At 52.0% G+C, this 17,325-nt stretch overlaps 6 protein-coding genes across 6 annotated transcripts in view; 4 read left to right on the plus strand and 2 right to left on the minus strand.

The window, feature by feature from the left end:
- Positions 1–838: 838 nt before the first annotated feature.
- A1O1_00937 (uncharacterized protein) lies at positions 839–2,711 on the minus strand (the record flags this gene model as incomplete). The annotated part of the gene is made up of 2 exons (XM_007721852.1): positions 839–2,417; positions 2,491–2,711. The coding sequence occupies 2 exons, from the start codon at positions 2,709–2,711 to the stop codon at positions 839–841; spliced, it is 1,800 nt and encodes a 599-aa protein (XP_007720042.1).
- A 590-nt stretch (positions 2,712–3,301) lies between these two features.
- A1O1_00938 (26S proteasome regulatory subunit rpn-1) lies at positions 3,302–6,004 on the minus strand (the record flags this gene model as incomplete). The annotated part of the gene is made up of 1 exon (XM_007721853.1): positions 3,302–6,004. One exon carries the CDS (start codon positions 6,002–6,004, stop codon positions 3,302–3,304), a length of 2,703 nt encoding a protein of 900 aa, XP_007720043.1.
- A 5,610-nt stretch (positions 6,005–11,614) lies between these two features.
- A1O1_00939 (uncharacterized protein) lies at positions 11,615–12,985 on the plus strand (the record flags this gene model as incomplete). The annotated part of the gene is made up of 2 exons (XM_007721854.1): positions 11,615–11,899; positions 12,041–12,985. 2 exons carry the CDS (start codon positions 11,615–11,617, stop codon positions 12,983–12,985), a joined length of 1,230 nt encoding a protein of 409 aa, XP_007720044.1.
- Positions 12,986–14,007: 1,022 nt separating this feature from the next.
- On the plus strand, positions 14,008–15,105 carry A1O1_00940 (uncharacterized protein; the record flags this gene model as incomplete). Its single annotated transcript, XM_007721855.1, has 4 exons — positions 14,008–14,259; positions 14,310–14,366; positions 14,414–14,728; positions 14,782–15,105. 4 exons carry the CDS (start codon positions 14,008–14,010, stop codon positions 15,103–15,105), a joined length of 948 nt encoding a protein of 315 aa, XP_007720045.1.
- Positions 15,106–15,509: 404 nt separating this feature from the next.
- A1O1_00941 (uncharacterized protein) lies at positions 15,510–16,498 on the plus strand (the record flags this gene model as incomplete). The annotated part of the gene is made up of 2 exons (XM_007721856.1): positions 15,510–15,663; positions 15,723–16,498. The coding sequence occupies 2 exons, from the start codon at positions 15,510–15,512 to the stop codon at positions 16,496–16,498; spliced, it is 930 nt and encodes a 309-aa protein (XP_007720046.1).
- Positions 16,499–16,618: 120 nt separating this feature from the next.
- A1O1_00942 (uncharacterized protein) overlaps positions 16,619–17,325 on the plus strand; it is a gene marked incomplete at its 5' end in the record, with an annotated part of 2,409 nt that continues 1,702 nt past the window's right edge. The window contains one exon of the mRNA XM_007721857.1: positions 16,619–17,306. Within this exon, the coding sequence (XP_007720047.1) occupies positions 16,619–17,306 (688 nt within the window). The remainder of the gene's footprint in view (positions 17,307–17,325) is intronic.

Consider the following 17,325-nt stretch of genomic DNA (forward strand, 5'->3'; position numbering starts at 1 on the left):
AGTTGCGGGCAACGGCCACGGCAGGGAGTCGTCGATCACGAGTTGAGCCGTGGATGGCAGCGGTTGCTTCTATTGGAGCATCACAGGCATACAAGCTCGCCAACATGCTATGCACGCCAGGATTAATGAATTGAAACGATAGAGAAACTGGGACTGGAACCGGATTGGGAACAATGACGATTCTTATCAACATGAATCCTGTTGACGATGGACGTAATGATGATGAATGATTAGCATAACAAGATATACCCTCGAAACCCCGCGGCGCCAATACAGGGCCAGCAGACGCGGCAAAAGACAGAAAGCAGAAGCAAGTAATACTAGAAAGAAGCATAAATACACTGTTCGCTTTACTCCCAGGCCTCCTAAACCTTCCTTTCATTGCGCTATATTGACTACTTCCAGGCCATGCACTCTGGATCGTGGTGCATACCTATATATATATCCAATCGTAGCGACTGCAGAGCACATGAGGCTGAGAGGGGAGTACTTGCTTCCGGAGACCGAAGTATCCACGAAAACGCCTTCGCCATGACAAACGGGGATTGCTCCGTACAATGCCCACACGCCGGTGGTAGCTTGTGTCCGCTATGGATCCGAGAAGCACGTCCAAACAAGATGAGATTCCATCTCTTCAACGACTGTCGACCACCAGCAATCTGTCGCGACGCTATAGGGGAGGATATAGGCATTTGATCCATCAGCGCCAGACCAGACCCAGTCATTCGATACCAGACAGAACAATCACTGCTGTGACCCGGACGAGCAGCGTGTAACCGTCATATGTCACAGAAGCCGAAGTCGAACTAGTCGTGGTAGCCAGCGAAGTGGCCAAGTTCTACACGACAACGTTCCTCTTCCTCCAAAGCCTCCAAGCAAAGCACCAGAGGACGATGGCAACCGCGACGCTCGCGGCACAACCCCATGCCCACCCGCCGAAACAGGCGTATCCACTGCACTCGCCTTCCGCGACGTCTCCGGAATCATGGCCGCTCGCACTGGCGCGCGAATATGCGGCCGAGTAGACGATGCTCCAGACCGCAGCGCCGCCGGCGGGCATCATGGCGACGACGCCCCAGTTGGTGGCGAAGTTCTCGGCACCCCAGACGACGGAGATGATGATAGGGACGAGCGAGAAGGAGGCGCCGTAGCCGAGGCCGAGCAGGCCAGACGACAACATGAAGAGGCTGGGATGCTGTGCGGTCAAGAACGGGAGAGCAAGGTTCAGGAAGGACAGCAGCAGGAGGAAAGCAGACGGTATGAGTAAGACGAGGCGCGAGAAGCTGACGCGCGTGGATGGTGGGTTATCGGGCTGCGATGGCGGCGCGAACAGGTCGGAGAGAGTGCCTGTGAAGAGGCGGGCGAAGGTAGAGGCCAGCGCGATGATGCTGACGTGCGTCGCGGCGTGTCCTGCCGGTGGACTCGTCAGGTCCAAGTAGTTCTTTGGCGTCAATGTCGGGATGATTGTGCCCAGGTTGTTGATGTACGCCTCGCCAGGACCGGTCAGTAGGAAGAATCCGGCGGCCAGCAGCCACATGGTGCGATCCGTCAGAAACGAGTGCGTTGCGTGGTTCAACAACCACCATTTCTTCTTCTTCAGGCGATGGTCCTGCTCCCGTCGCTTGAGGAGCTGCGATTCAGACAGGTCGAATTCCGCCTCCGAGTCTCTGTCAGAAGGCGTCGCGGTGCCAGACCCAGAGTCTGACTCGTCACCGTCACCCATAGTTCCATAGGTCCTGGGCGTCGGGTCCGGGGAGTCGCGGAAGAACTCGCTCTCGTCTAACAAGCCGCTTCGCTCGAGAGTCTCCACGCCTTGCTCGATGAGTTCTTCCTCGTCGACAATTCGCAGGCCCAAGGCTCCCAGTATTCCAACGCCCAGCAACGTCCCAGCCAGAAACACAAAGTATTTGAAGACATCGACTTCTCCTTTCCGTCCGTCCGGTAGTCTCTGGTACAACAAGTGGGCGCCAATCTGGCTCTCCCACATGCCGCTGAGGCCAAACGCCGCGATCGGCACGGCCAGCATAAACCCGCGGTATTTCGCTGTCGAAAAGTTCTTTGCACAGGTCGCCACGGCGGACAGATACATGCAACTCGTCCCCGCACCGATGCCGATGAAAGCCAGAACCATGACACCAAATGGCCATCCGTGTCCGGGCTTCGTAGCATCCGCGGGGGGCCCCGACTTGAAGGTGAACGCGGCCAGCAGGTAACCTGCACCGAAAAGGGCGGAAGAGAGGAGAGATAGCGGTGGAGGGGAGTATCGGTCGCAAAGGTAGCCAAATAAAGGCACAGGCAGGTACATGGCCAGTTCCGCGACGATTGAGACGGCGTTGACTCGAAACTGGGTGTAGTGGAGATCGGTCAAGAAGCGCGCGCCGTACAGCGAGAATGAGGTTATTGAGCCTGCACATAGACTTCAGAGAGGCACAAGAGTCAGCATTTGAACGACCAGGGGATGCGTCTGTGTCCAAAGAAGATGCCGCATACCAACTCAGAACGGCGCAGATGAAGCTCAGAACTCGAACGACTTCTCTGCGCATCTTGCGCCGATCCCGCTCGACAATCTCCTGCGCAACCTGACCCATGAAGTCAAAGTCATCGTCGCCGAGTCTGGGCCGGGACTCATGAGAATGTCGCCTGTGTCTGCGATGGGAGTCAAAGTCGACGGCAGTGATGCGCGGATTCGGGTCGGGCGAGGTGGGCGCCATCCTTCCAAAGGATAACCGGCGCCTGTTCACTCTCAGGAAGTGTGTCCGATAAAAGAGAAGTGGGAGGTCATAAGGCCAGCATCCAGTTCTGCCACATCATACTCTCGACATTCACAGCTCGTAAGGGTGTGGATAGCCGGGGCGTCAATGGATGGTAGAGTCATCAACAACTAACAGTGAATATGTACAGAGTAGGGTCGAATGTCGGTTGTCGACCAATGTCCGATGATGCAATTCCGGCACGCAAATACGGGCAACGCGACACCGCGCCGGATTGGACCGAACGACCGAAGCACGACGATACAACTGCAAGTGTTCTTAGAATGATGGGCCAGTCTATAGAACAATTGTCCTCAAGGATCCATTTTGTGGACATTGCATTGGCACGGTCTAGTGCCCACCTGGGCACATCTAAACTAAGGTACCTGAGATACTAGTACAGCCCTTCTCATGATTCAGCCTTGCCTGGCAGTCCACCGCATTCAGTATGTAAGTGCCCTTGACCATCGAGATGAGCGGTAAAGCCAGCTCAGGTTGTGCTTTCCCATTCAGGATTCTGGCAGACGTTAGTAACTAGTGAGGGGATTGCTCTAGTAAGTACTGACCTTGCGTAGAATGACCAAGCCCTCCAAGGTGCTGCTCAAGCAAATGTATTCCTCATCCTCCAGTTCAGCGCGCTCGCCGTATGCAAGTAAGACTGGCGTACTTTGGGTCTGCCAACCAGTGATCGTCCTCGGTCGGCCAGCAGCCCCGACCACGTCCACCGCTTGACCAACCCGGACATTGACTGTGAGTGGTTTCAGGTCTTCGTCCAAAGTAATCAGGAATCGCGGATACATCGCCGTAACAAGGAAGTAAAGCAGGTAGTGAGCTTCGGCAAGAATGAATTGTTTCGAATCAATCAATGACACAAGCACTGTGAGGAGACCCGCAGCAGCAACTCTCGACAAGACTTGGCGATCGGTGTGGAACGGATTCAGAGACATGGTGCCCTTGCCCATGTGGACAAGACCTTGGGCAATCCGCACCATGAAAAGGGAGTTTTGGTCGCGGTGATAATAGCTAGCGAGCTGTCTGAGCAACTGCGCGAGACGAGCGTTGTTGGTGCCAGCACCGACCAATCCCATTGCAAAGATGGCGTTGATGGCCACATCGTTGTCGTTGTCGTGGCTATATCGTGACAAGGTGTCATAGATCTTCATCTGAGGGTTGCTGGGACTGATCAAACCCATCGCCAGCGGCACCGCTTTCCGAATGTTGGCTTCTCCGTAATGCATGAGATGGCCGAACTGTCGAAGAACCATCTCCTGACCCACATCTTCGCCCATGGCAATCAAGGCAATGCCCAGGACGGCGTAGGACTGGACTAGTTGCTCGCCTGTCGCTTCTTCCTTGTCTTCGATGTGATCGTTGCAAATGTGCAACAGGTCCTGCAGCTTGAGCACGGCTCCTGTTCCCGCCCATGCGCACACAGAAGCAAGAATCGCGGTTGGCTTAGCCATGGGGTGGTCGATAGCTTTCAGAATGTCCAAGATGACATCGACCTCCTCTTGCCGTCCAAAGTAGAGCAGGGCCAGACCTAAAGCCATAAATCTCGCCCACTTGTCCTTCAACTGCTTCTGTCGGTCATCATCCATGAGTTGGGTGGCGATTGCTTCGGCCACTTGGTGGTTGGATGAGCCAACGAAGATCATGCCAAGGGAGACGGCGGCCATGGCAGAGAGTCGCATTTCCAACGAGCTATCTTCAACGATAGGGAGCAGATAGTCCAGCAAATCCTCCCTATTTGAGCCGGCATACGACAGGCCTAGACCCATGATGGCGGCAACACGCATCGACGGCTTCCCTCTCTCGAGGATATCGTCATCACTCAGCAGCGAGATGACAGGGTCACCCTCCATCCGCACGCCGGAGTTGACAACACCATATGCCAGCAACGCTCCAGCTTTGATGGGTTCTTCTGATAGTTGTTGGAATCTATCAATGATGTCCAGACCGCCTTCCACGTCCCATTGCTTGAGCATGCCCAGCGATGCAGTGGTGGACAGCATTCCGTCGTCCTTTGTCTTCCACACCCATGGCCGCTGGTCGCCTTCCACCAGCATCAGCTTGTCAGTGCCGAAGCCCGCATTGACAAAGGCATTGACGAAGGCGCTGGCAAGGTTGTGCTTCGCCGAGTCTGCAGCAGCGGTGCTCCCCCGCCCACTCTCTAGATGTGTTTTGTAGATGTCTTCCGGCACTTTGGGTTCCAAAATGTTCAGTTCTTTGGCAAGAGTCTTGAAGTGCTCTGGCAATTTTGTGTTTCCCAAGCACTCGGCGATCTGTTGTTCGTCTTCGGTTTCGGAAGGCACATCTAACGATATTCTTTGCCGAGCAATGAGGAACGCAAGTTGCTTCTTCAGCGCCGCATCGTCTGTTGACTCCAGATCTTGCCTGATAAGTTCATGGTCGTTCAGTCTGATTGCGAGCACCATTGCCTGCGCCAACTTCTTGTACTTGATGTAGATGTCATGTGCTGTCTTGAGGAAAGACACGTCCTCGGGGTAGGTGAGGAGGTTGACCATGGAAACCATGTACAGACAAACTCGCGAGTATGTGTTCTCATCCAAGAATCGGGGAATCTCTTCTATCATCTCCAGTTCGCTGAGCAAGTCCACCGCATCAGCCTCGGCATTGTGGCTCAGGAAGTAAGGCACCAAAGACAAGGCAAGCTCTGTCAGGTCCCCAACTTCTCGGTCATCGGTCAGCCGGTTTTGATATTCTTGACCAATCTCGAGCGCAAGGTGTCTGATGTATTCGTGGCCCCAGGAGCCCAGATCGTCTGATTTGGACAGTAATCTGTACTTCAGAGTTTCAAGCTTCTCTTCATCGCCATAAGTCATCCCCAACACTGACAACATATCAGCCAGCGAGTCTCTGTCGGGGCTGGGAGGCCATTTGTCGTATAGAGCAGTGAGCTCTTCGTAATGGGGTCGGAGGAACTTCAAGGGTTTGGGTACGGCAGTCATCGAGGAAGTCGAGGTTTTGATGAAATTCTTGATGGCATCCATAGCGGGCTTGTATAGACTTGCATCGTCCTCCTTCAGTCGTTCGACGAGCATTTCGAGTTCGCTTTTGAGTTGTTGATCTTCCTCGCTCAGCTCTTCTTCAGGATGTTCTTCCGGCTTGCCCTGAGCCTTTTTGCCATCATCCTTCTCTGCCTCTGTGCTCTTGTCTCCATTGGCAACTGGAACATCCTCAGCCTTGCCCTTGCCCTTCTCAGCGGCGGTGGGCTTCTTCTCGTCCTGCGCCATCTTGCTACGGGCCCCCGAGTGGCCAATAAAGCGCGTGAAGGATCGTCTAACAGTCGAAGGGCGGGTGCGTTGTCAAATGAGAGACCAGAGTGATGAATTGATTTCAAAATAAAGTGATCCGACTATGGCAGGCACAAACCGTGGTTCAGGCGACAAGTAGCTTACGGAATGGATGCGTGATGCGAGGCCAATCGTTGACACCTAGAGTGTTGGCGCCCGGGAAATGGTAAGGTAGAATGAAGTCCTAACCCTTAATAGCGGCCTATGGTTCAAGCGCTTCAGAACGCCACGTCACTCGAACCAGTCCTTTTCGTTGCGATTAGTAGCATTATTCAATTTAGGGGAAAAAACCGATGGCCTCGCATATTGACGCCAAGACCTCCTCGTTATACCTTCTCAAATTAGATCTCATCAGATCGCAGAGTCGTTCCCTCAAACTCTTTCTAGTTTTACAAGAAACATACGCCTTCTTCCAATTCTCGTCAAAATCGCCGATTACAATGCGATTGAAATGGCCTTGACTACCTTGTGCAGCTGCCCTTGGAGACCACTTCGATGCCTACTCTGTCACTACCCCTCAATGGAAGGCCATAGCGGTGAGCCGAGGAGCTTGAACTTGAGGACACTCCCGACACAGAGGACAAAGTTGAACTACTCAGGACCCCGCCTACGGCCCCTATTTGTCCTATATGCTACGGACAGGAGGGAGAACAGTTGTTCGGATTCCACTCCTACTGTGCCACTACAGTAAAGCAGTACCTTCCAGCTTTCCAAGATGCCAACCGCGCGCCGTCTTTCGACCATCTACTCTCATCTCTTATTGCAGCCAGGCCATTGGTACAACCTCAAGACCACTACTGGCCCTCCATGCCCGACGCCATTGTAAAATATGCTCCATGCACCTTTCTCGAAAGGCTACCAGCTGAAGTTCGTGAACTAATCTGGTCCTACCTTGGTCATCTCACTTCATTCCGCGCGTTGTTCCACGTCGCGTCAGTAGTGGCAGTCCATGAGAAGCTCTCTCAACCTCACTGGGTAAGCGTTCAAGTTAAGACGGGGACAACTCTATATATGACTTTCAGCAGATTCAAGGGATCTGACTATTTAACGGGCCTGGATGTCGACCCGCCCCCAAACCAGAGTCACATGCTCAAGGTTCAGGACATATTGATTGTTGGTAGGGACAACGTTGGCGTCCGCGGTCTCTACTCTGCTAGTGACCAAGCTCCTCAGTGGGAAGCAAGCATGTTCTTTCGTACAGTCCCTCTCCGAAAAGTGGGTACCAAAATGGTAACGGTATGCGGATTTTGCGATGTCAGTATCAGAGAATCATCTGCATATCCTCACTAAACTCCAGTAGGGTTTCTTCCTCCGAAATCTCGAGTCTCCCGGTTCTCGCACGGTCGAATGGAACATACCACCTCTCCCAAATCCACGGACCACGTTCCGATTTTCGATCCCGTTGTCATTACCTATCAATCCTCTTCCACGATACGAATATCACGACCTCAGGAACATATCGGGCATCTCAGCGGCCGTTTATAGCTCTAGAACGGTCGGCCTCTTTTGCCATCGACAAGATTCTCTCATATCTCGCTATTAATCGTTTACGGCCAGAACAGAGGCGACATTTCCTTGGTTCCCCCCAACCTTTCTCTATTTTCCTATCAATCATGCGGAGACTATATGCAATGTCGGAGTTTGTTGGATTGACGGCTTTTGGTTTCTGCTCAACAATCCCGTCATTCAGGTATATTCCCTATAATCGCTATCAAGCAATCACTAAGAGACTCAATAGATCGCGACGAGCTGGGGAAGAACTTATTCTTTCGGGCCTCAGCCATTACAGGACCATTGTTTCGAGTATGAAGCCCTTTACCCCATTTTCTCCGACTCGGTTGATGGAATATTCCATTCTTCTGTCCACCATTATAATCCTGCTTTTTCTAACATCGGGTTATCCTCATCCACGTTTTGTGTCCGCCGACCGGGCTGGAATACTTGCCCTGATTTGCATGTTCCGCGGCCGAATTTGGGTGCTCCGAACGGAGATTGGTGACTCAGCAGAGCCCGCCTGGAAACGAGCATCATAGTTCAACTCTGCAAGGTCAAGGCGGCAGACGATACGTGCCTCGGCGCCCTTCTCACATACTCAGACGGGAGCCATGAAGCGATGGTGAGTTTCGTTTCGACCGATATATCACCGAGATGATGGAGATTCAGAATTGCTCCTTCTCTAATATGGAGATTGAAAGGAAATACTACGTTTTGATTCGCCATGACGAGAGGGAGATAAACGAGTGGTATAGATTCCCTATAAAAGGGGAGATCATTTGGTGGTGTGGGCCGAATGGAAATTAGATCCGAGTGCTGGACGCTAACCCTTGAAGAGGATTGGATGTCCATGATGGTGCTCCAGATTTTTACTGCTGTACATCTTGGACATACACAAAGATGCGCTTCTCATGAGACAAGAGAATGTTTTTCCCATTGCGCGTTTCCTGCTTGAGGGCTCCCATCTCCAACCAACCGCCTGACACCTGATAAATTAACTTCCCTTTAACTCTCGGATCCCGTATTGCTACAACTTGTATGTCAGCACCATTCTTGAACCTTGGGCTTGTTGCCGACCCAGCTCTCTAGATGTTACGGTTCAACCAATCAGAGCGCTCATAGCCTGCACTACTCGCGGCGCGTCCAGCACCTGCAGCACCTACTACCCCGCACGAGGCTACTGCCTATCTCCGCACAAGGCTGTAGCCCTGCAGATATCTGCGCTCCGAGCGCTCCAGCATTGTACCACTGGCACCTCGCAAGCCGCTTGACTAGAATACTTGGACTATTTATCATCTCCTACGCGATCAGGATGGTTGCTAGACGAGGCCCAGTACCTCATTTTCACATCAATCTAGGAAGGGTACTATTTTTACAATATTAGAGCTATTAACGTAGAACTCGATGCATTTTGTTCTTAGCAGGACATTTGACTTCTACTTACCACTCTATCTTGTAATATAAAAATACAGGGTAGGGCGGATTCCCCCTAAGTCCGCCTACAAAGCACTAGTCCTATTCTGCGACAGCATGCGAGAACTGGCAAATCGCTCCGGCAGGCCTATTTGGCTGATTACTTCACTTCTCTCTATCTGCCTTCTTACACCTGCGAGGGAGATAGCTAGATCGCTCTGGTAGGCCTACTTGGCAGGCCTAATTAGTAGGCCTGTTCGGCTAATCAACTGACTTCTATCTGCCTACCTTTATCGCGCCGTCGCTTTTACCACGCTCTGTTGACTAGAGTCGACTTTATTGGGTTATCGAGATATAGTTATAGAATACATAGGAGTAGTTTAAAGAGTATCGACAGTTAGTAGTAGTAACTACTAGAAGCTTACACAGTATCTGACCATTCTCGAAGAACGACTATATAGTAGTATATAGAGACAGAGAAGTTGAGACTTCACGTTCTATATATTTGTAGACCGAGCTTTGTTATCAGCAGCCATGCCGATAAATAACAAGGCTTTGCAACGACTTGCCCTTCCTTAGTGGTGTGCATATAAAGAACTCCCTGCTTTCGTGTCCTCGCTGCTGGCCGAAGGTGTCATATTGGATCGTTCAGGATCTGATGCCTCTTCCGATGGCGGTTGCTGTTTGGACTTGAAAATTTCTTCTGCAACCTCTTGAATGAGACACATAAAGTCTTCTTGCGTTTGGCAAACATCCTTCCCTAGTTCGTTTTGACCCTGTTTTAACTCACGCGAGGTTGCGTAGATATCTTCGACTATCGAATGCATCCTATCTGAACGGTGAACAATGTTCTCGAATGCCCGTTGAGAGACTGCTTGGTAACTATCCACGTTGTTGGAGACTCGGTATATTTGGCGGGACATTTCCTCGACGGCAGTTCGAATATCCCAAGCATAGTGGATTGATTGTAATTCGGACTGCTGATGGGGTGTTGCAATGACTGTGTTTGGTCTAAGATTCCTATAGCGAGGATCCTGGCTAGAGGTCGGGCGCGGTTGGGATATCTGCTGAGTCTTGGGCTTGATTAGTAGAGCCGTGGCTAGTAAGAGAGTCACTCCCTCTTGCCTGTAGATTTCTGTCCATTTTTCTAACATATACAGCTCGTTCTATATTCAGGTGAGGTACGCCAATACTATCCGTGAACACTGAACAAGTAGCAGAACTTGAATACAGCAGTAGATAGTCTAAACATCTAAGAGTATAATCTCTAGATATAAGTAGTACAAATTCTAACAACTAGAGGCAAGCTTCCTGATAAGATCTGCTCTCCGTCTCGGACGAGAAAAGGCTGCCAGACGGCCCAGTGCAACCTTACGTTATCGTCCGGTCCGTGATGGACCCTACATATCCAGTACCGTAGTTACCAAATAATACTGTATGTCCATTTCATATTGTACTATACAGGACTGCCGAGGTACAGTGCTGGTAATATATCTATTTTACTTAACACCTATATCAGAAAAGTCCGGTACCCAACTAGACGTCCAGAAAAGTGGGCGTCTCTCGACTAGCGTGAAGCGCGATTCGGAGCCGTATATGGGATGGAGAAGCATCGGCTTTCCTTTTATGAGAAGTGTCGTGGTCACCGCCTTAACCGGAGAGGATGGGTGCGCATCGCTTAATTGGCCAGCCTGCAACAGTTCAGCCTCTCGAAGGGAAATACACTTTGTCCGGTGTCGGCAGTTCTATTTCCGCCTTGCGCGAATTGAGGAAGGTCCGAATGCCCTGTACCGGCTACCAATTAGCGTTCAAAATCGGTGCACATATTAGCCATATAAAATACTGGCCCTGCATAACATGCACACTCCAACGCCACTGGTTTTTGTGGGTTAAGGTCTCCTTTGTATGTTGGGTGTGGCGAGAAGTGCACTGTTACTGAAGCACCACAAATTCAGTCTGGGTGCCCGCCCATACCTATTAACAACCGCTAATCCAATCCGCTGATCCGCGGCCCTGTTAGAGCGAAAGTTCATTGGGAGCAATTAGGTGCTGATCTAATCAACAGTGAAAAATGACTATTGGAGAAATATATTGACTTCATCCTGTATTAGAGGCGATTTCTTTCTCTCATCCTCCAGTATAGTTTAGGAGAAGCCAGCGATGCCCCCAAGCGTGCTTGGAAATGCGAATGGTTTTGTCGCCGTGTTCGACAGCCATTTGGAACACTCGAAGTTCCAGCGACCCGTTCTAGGCACACAGATCTCGTAGAGGCCATTGAGTACCTCAGGCAAGACGCTTTCTCATCCGACGGCAACGACGCGAAGGTGTGATGTACCGTTTTGGCGAAAGAGGAGAGAAGAAGGGGGATGATCACAAAGCTCCGACAGAATGCGGTTCTATGCCTAGGCCAAAGAGTGGTGCATTCCCACGGTTTCATATGGTGCATGTTGCTCAAATAATGGTAGGCATCACAACAATGTCCCGCTGGGGGGCAAAGCGCAAGAAGAAGAAATGGCCGAGATGCGCAGTTGTTCACCTTTGCTCACCCTGCTGACGAAATCCAGATTGGATGCCACGGTATCACAACTCCCGTCGACATCATGCCCTTTCTTTCCATCACCTGCACAGCCATGGGTCCACGCCATGGATGCGGAATATAATTTAGACGATTTGTCTCAATTTCAAGAATGGGCTTCGCAGCGCTCTACGCAGTTGTCCAACACTGGTTTGAGCGTCAGACCAACTACATCCCCTCTTCCTGAATCCGTCCCTCCTAGCGTGGCGCCAAATGATACTCCGCAGGCACTGAGCCAGTGCCAGAGCGCATCTCAATCGAAGCTGACATTTTTACAAGAGGCAGAGTGGGATCCAGATCAGTCATATGACAGTGACTCCCCAAATTGTCTTCATTACTCGATCGAATGGAAAGTGACATTGAACGGGAAATCGATCTCGAGAGATACAGAACCTGATGTCTTGCTCGCTTCTAGTTGTTATTGGCGGCTGGTCCTGCAAGACAGGCTCGAGGAGCTCTTACAGGGCAAGTTTTAGAGAAATCGAGATATACAGTCTGACGATACCACGGTGGTGGTCTCTGTCACGAATCGTTCACAACGAGATCTCACAAAACGATCCAATCAAACAAGGATCGATTGGACTGTTGTGGAAAAACAATTGTCTACTTGGGGCGCGTACTTCCAGAAAGGCAAGAAACTCAGGTTGAATCTCTCGTTCAATTACGTCGACACGACGCGGCCGGCTGCGCGGGCAACAAGGAAGGGTGACAAGAGAGGGTCGACATCGGCCACCAGGCTCATGCTTGTACAACGGGACTTACAACTCGAAGCAGAAGAGCAGGCTTCGGGTCATCCAGCAATTTGGCAAAAAGTGTACGCTCTCATGCGCTGTCCGGGGTTATGTGATCGTGGTGCTTACTGCTGGATCAATCCAGACGGGAGAAAGCATTACAGGATGAGAGCGCCACACTTCAGAAGCCTTATTGAGTATGTCAACCGGGGTGGCATTCTCGAAACCCACGACGACGTCCGCCCGGAAGTCCGAGGCCAGTTGTACAAAGAGGAACAGGAGAGACAGGATCGAAGGGTCAAACGAAATGTGCCGTCTCCCTTTAATGTACCTCCCATCAATATCACGAACGTTCTGCCTGGTCACTCGCAGCAACCATCGCAGCAGGGCGGACACCAAGGGGTGGCATCTCATGTGCATTCTCCGCCCGCAGCCAAAACCTTACAACTCGACATTCCTGGTTTTCGTGATGACGCATTGCGAGAATACACGACGTGGCAGCAGTCCAAGGTCCGAGATCCCTTGCTCAAGGCGGAATTTGGGAAAGCTCGTGATGCGGCGTTCAAGGTGGGCTTTGATTTGGAGCTAATTCATGAGAAGCAGAATGGCGATTTCTTTGTCCAAGCAGGCGTGATACTCGGTGTAGCAGAGCGTTTCCCTCGTGACATACTGCTGTGGAATCAGACCCAAAGAGGAGCTTGGAGTTGAGTTGGGGTGGATCTGCTGGCGGATTCTATTGGCAACATGTCTGGAGTGAAATTCAGTGCAGGAGAGGAGCAGTTGCACAGGGAAGATCCCGTGGCATTCAATTATACGTTCTTATCGGGCTCTGCAAGATTCCACCCTGCATGCCGAAAATGACCCCGTGCACTTGTCTCCTTGCCTCCCACCATTTCAACACACCATTCTAGGAACACGCTGAAATCTTGATTTAGGTCGTCTTGGTAGACGTTCCAATGCTTTTGGATGAAGCCTTTTAGTTCAGCAAAGAACTCCTCAATTGGGTTCAGATCTGGTGAGTATGGAGGTAGGTACGACATCGAAAGATTAGGCGCCATTTGCGGACAGCGTGCGCCGTCACCAGGACGGTCTGTTGTTGCGTGGATCCTCGTATGTGTCTGCGTCCATCGAGGGCGACACCACGAGGCAGGATCTCGAGATGTTCTGGAGCCTTCCATTACTGAGCCACACTTGGGGACAGTGACCGAGGTCCCATAAAGAAGGTCGAGGTGGCTGTGCTTGTCTTTTGGGTTGTGGGGCGCGGCTCGCTCCCTGGGGGTCCGTTGAACCTACCGCTCATGCTAATGGGTCCAACCACGTGGCACACCAAACTCAGCTGTCCAGCTGCGAAGCGGCAGCCTGATCTTCCACCTGTCCGCCATTGAGTATGGTTGAACCTCAAAGCTGATCAATGCAAAGACTTCTTCTTCAATTCTGAGGCTGCAAAGTGCAGATCTACAGAGCTGCACGCAGTCACAAGCGATGGGGAAATGGCCGTGGCAGTCGCGTAGGGAGCCTCGTGACAATAACGAAACCTTGGGTGAGAATGCCAGCACCACCCAGGCGACACCACAACTACCGGTCCCAGCAAGAAAGACCTTTCCCTCCGGATTGAAATTACTCCATGATGGTGAGGAATGCGCTGTGGAGTAAGTAGCCCCGGTCGGCCGACGTGCACGTGGAACCGCGTGTGAGGCAGCCATTCGCAGTCTGATGTTCACTGGCTAATGATGCGCGTACACAGTATCATCTTTGTCCATGGCCTGACTGGAGATCGTGAAAAGACGTGGCAGGCCAAGAACGCCGCCGCGCCCTGGCCTCAGACCCTCCTCCCGTCTAGAGTCACCCACGCTCGAATACTGACATTTGGATACGACGCCTACGTGGCTGACTGGCGAAGTGTGGTATCAAAGAATCGAATTGGAAACCATTCGATGAATCTACTCGCCGCCGTCGCGACGTACCGGGAAGATGATGACACTGTGAGACACTCATAATGCTCAACATGACAGACATAACCTGATTCTGTCAGAACGACCGGCCCCTTATCTTTGTTTGCCACAGTCTCGGCGGTCTGGTCTGCAAGGACGTGAGGCCTCCCATGATATAATCGAGATCCTGATCTGACCGATATAGGCCCTGTCGACAGCACAACAGAGACCGGAACGACATCTAAAACAAGTTCTCCTGTGCACTCGAGGGATCGTGTTTTTGGGCACTCCGCATCATGGCTCGGACCTCGCGCACTGGGCAGAGAAACTGGCCAAAGCCATCGGTGTGCTCAAGCAGACGAACCCGGCGATCTTGGCCGTCCTCAAGAGTGACTCGGAGGTTCTGGAGCGGGTGCAGGCCGGGTTTCACACGATGATTCGGTCTCGAGCCCAGGACCGGCTGCCGCCAATCGAGATTACGTGCTTCTTTGAAGAGTTACCCTTATCTGGTGTCGGTACGGTAGGTTGAGGAGGATTTTATTCGACTCCTTCAGGTAGTTGACCCTGCAATAGGTGGTTCCGAAGGACTCAGCCATCCTTCCCGGTTACATTTCCATCGGGATACGGGCCAACCATATGGACATGACCAAATTTAGAAATGTAGATGACGCTGGTTTCACGGCAGTTGTGGGCGAGCTTCGCCGCTGGATCAAGGAATGGATGCCACCGCGGGACGGTGGGTTGAGCTCTGCACGGCGCAATGAGAACGGAGAAGACGACGGACGGCGAGTTCTTGGAATAACCCAGGGCGGCTCGCACTTTGAAGGGCCGTCTTTTGTCCACGGAGGCACATTGTTCCAGGGAAACTATATCGGACGGAATGGTGGACCGTTCTAAGTAAGGTCAGGAAACAGAATGGTTACATTATAGCACTTGGTGACAGCATTCAACTATATGCGATACATTTTTCTCTCCACAAGAACTTGGGTGTATTCACTCCACAATCAGCGGACATGCTATCTGTGTCAGTGCTTTATGCACGTGTCTCCAAGGGCGAGAGGTGGAGGCTGGACAAGTCACAAGATGCCTAGCGTGACGGCATTGACCAATCAAACTATCCCACATCGTTCACTCAATACCATTCGCCCAGCGACAGGTCTGCAGAAGCGCCGTACCTCAGCCTGACACCTCAGCCTGACTGCCCCTCCCATGACATGCTCGCGCTCAATCATCAAGATGTCGACTATGACACCGTCTCGGAGCAGCATTGACAACGAGCTATGCCAGCTGCACCTGCGACGATGGACTCGCCAGCACGGTTACGTGAAGCTCAGCCCCGCCGAGAAGACCCACTGCCGAATGACGGGGCGATCCACCAAGGTGGTTCGCGCTTCGGCACCACGCAGGTGACGGGTGGATGGGCCTTGCAAGGCAATTTTGTCGGCTTGACTATTAGTAAGATCATACTATTGTATCTCGTATAAAGCATCAAGTCCACAGCTGACGGAATATAGACTCGACAGCTCCGGCTCGGCCCGACTACGCCGGCCTGTTCTCCCACTCCTCGCTTGGGCCCGTTAAGGCATTCGTGCCACGACCGCTCCTCCACACCCAGATCAGGGAGCAGCTCCGTGGCGATAATGGTAATGACAATAATGCGAAGAAGGTCCTGGTGGTGTGGGGACTAGGTGGTGCAGGGAAGACACAGCTGGTGCTTAACTACGTGCAACAATGTCGGAATGACTATCACGCCACGTTCTGGATCGAAGCCGGCCAGAAGGAGTCCCTGGAACGCGACTTTATACTTCTCTACAAGACGTTGTTCCGTGTGCAGATAGGTAGTGAGACGAGGACGGTCAGCGTTGAAGATGCGGTACTGGGAGTGAAGAGCTGGTTTTCTAGCCGGCCAGGCTCGTGGCTGATGGTATTTGACGGCGCCGATGTGATTGAAAAGCGGGACAGTGCCGGTTATATTGACATTAAGCACTTTATCCCGGATGCGCCGTCCCTTCACGTGATCATTACCAGTCGAAGCAGTACGGCGAAGGATATGACACCCCTAGCAGGGGTGGCCGTCGGAGAGATGGAAGTGGCACAGGCGGCAGAGCTGTTCTATCGATCCTCCCAAGTGCAACGTGACGATGAAGAGGTGGACAGTGAGGTCGAGAGCATTGTGCGAGAGCTAGGATACCTAGCGCTAGCCGTGATACTGGCAGCGACGTATGTGAGCCGGACTCCGCGGTTGCAGTCCGACATCAAGGCATACCTTCCAGAATACAAACAAAGATGACGCGAACTACTCCAGCGCAAGCCCGAAAGCCTTATCCATCAGTACAGCGAGAGCGTGTTGACGACGTGGGAAACGTCATACCTGGCCATTCACGAGCAGAACCCTCGAGCAGCAACTCTCATGACAATACTGTCATTCTTCAGCTCCGACGACATCTTTTTCAAGCTTCTTGGTGTTGATGGCCAACGGGAGAGTCATGAACTATCTGGTGATGTAGTAGCGGAAGACTTCTCGATTCTAGTCGGAAATGTCCATCAGTTGGAGGAGTGTTTTGAGCTGCTACAGAATTACTCCTTTGTGCAGTGGAAGGAGGACCAAAAAAGCTATGCGATGCATAAGCTAGTACATGCTTGGGGGTACGACCGGCTTTGCAGGGATAAGCAGTATACGTTCAGCAGGGAGACATTTCAGTTAATCAGGAATGCTGTTAGTGGATGCTCAGATCGGGCTGAAGACAAGCTCCGGTTGGTGCCACACGTGATGGCGAACTTTGCAACGCTGGCGAATGTGAACGAGGGGACAGACTCCAGGCTAGCGGGTATACTTGACGCACTCGTCAGTACCGGGGTATTTTTGACGGACATTGGACGATTCGCGGAGGGATATATCATTGAGAAATATGTGCTGGAGAAGAGGCGGCGGATTTTAGGCGAGGAGCATCCTAATACGATCTCGGCGATGAATAACCTCGCCATCACGCTTGGGGATCAAGGCCATCTCGACGAGGCGGCCACAATACAGAAAGAGGTGCTGGAGAAGATGCGGCGGATTCTGGGCGAGGAGCATCCTAATACGATCTCGGCGATAGGTAACCTCGCCAATACACT

The sequence above is a fragment of the Capronia coronata genome (assembly GCF_000585585.1).
Source record: "Capronia coronata CBS 617.96 chromosome Unknown acBCG-supercont1.1, whole genome shotgun sequence".
Classification (NCBI taxonomy): domain Eukaryota; kingdom Fungi; phylum Ascomycota; class Eurotiomycetes; order Chaetothyriales; family Herpotrichiellaceae; genus Capronia; species Capronia coronata.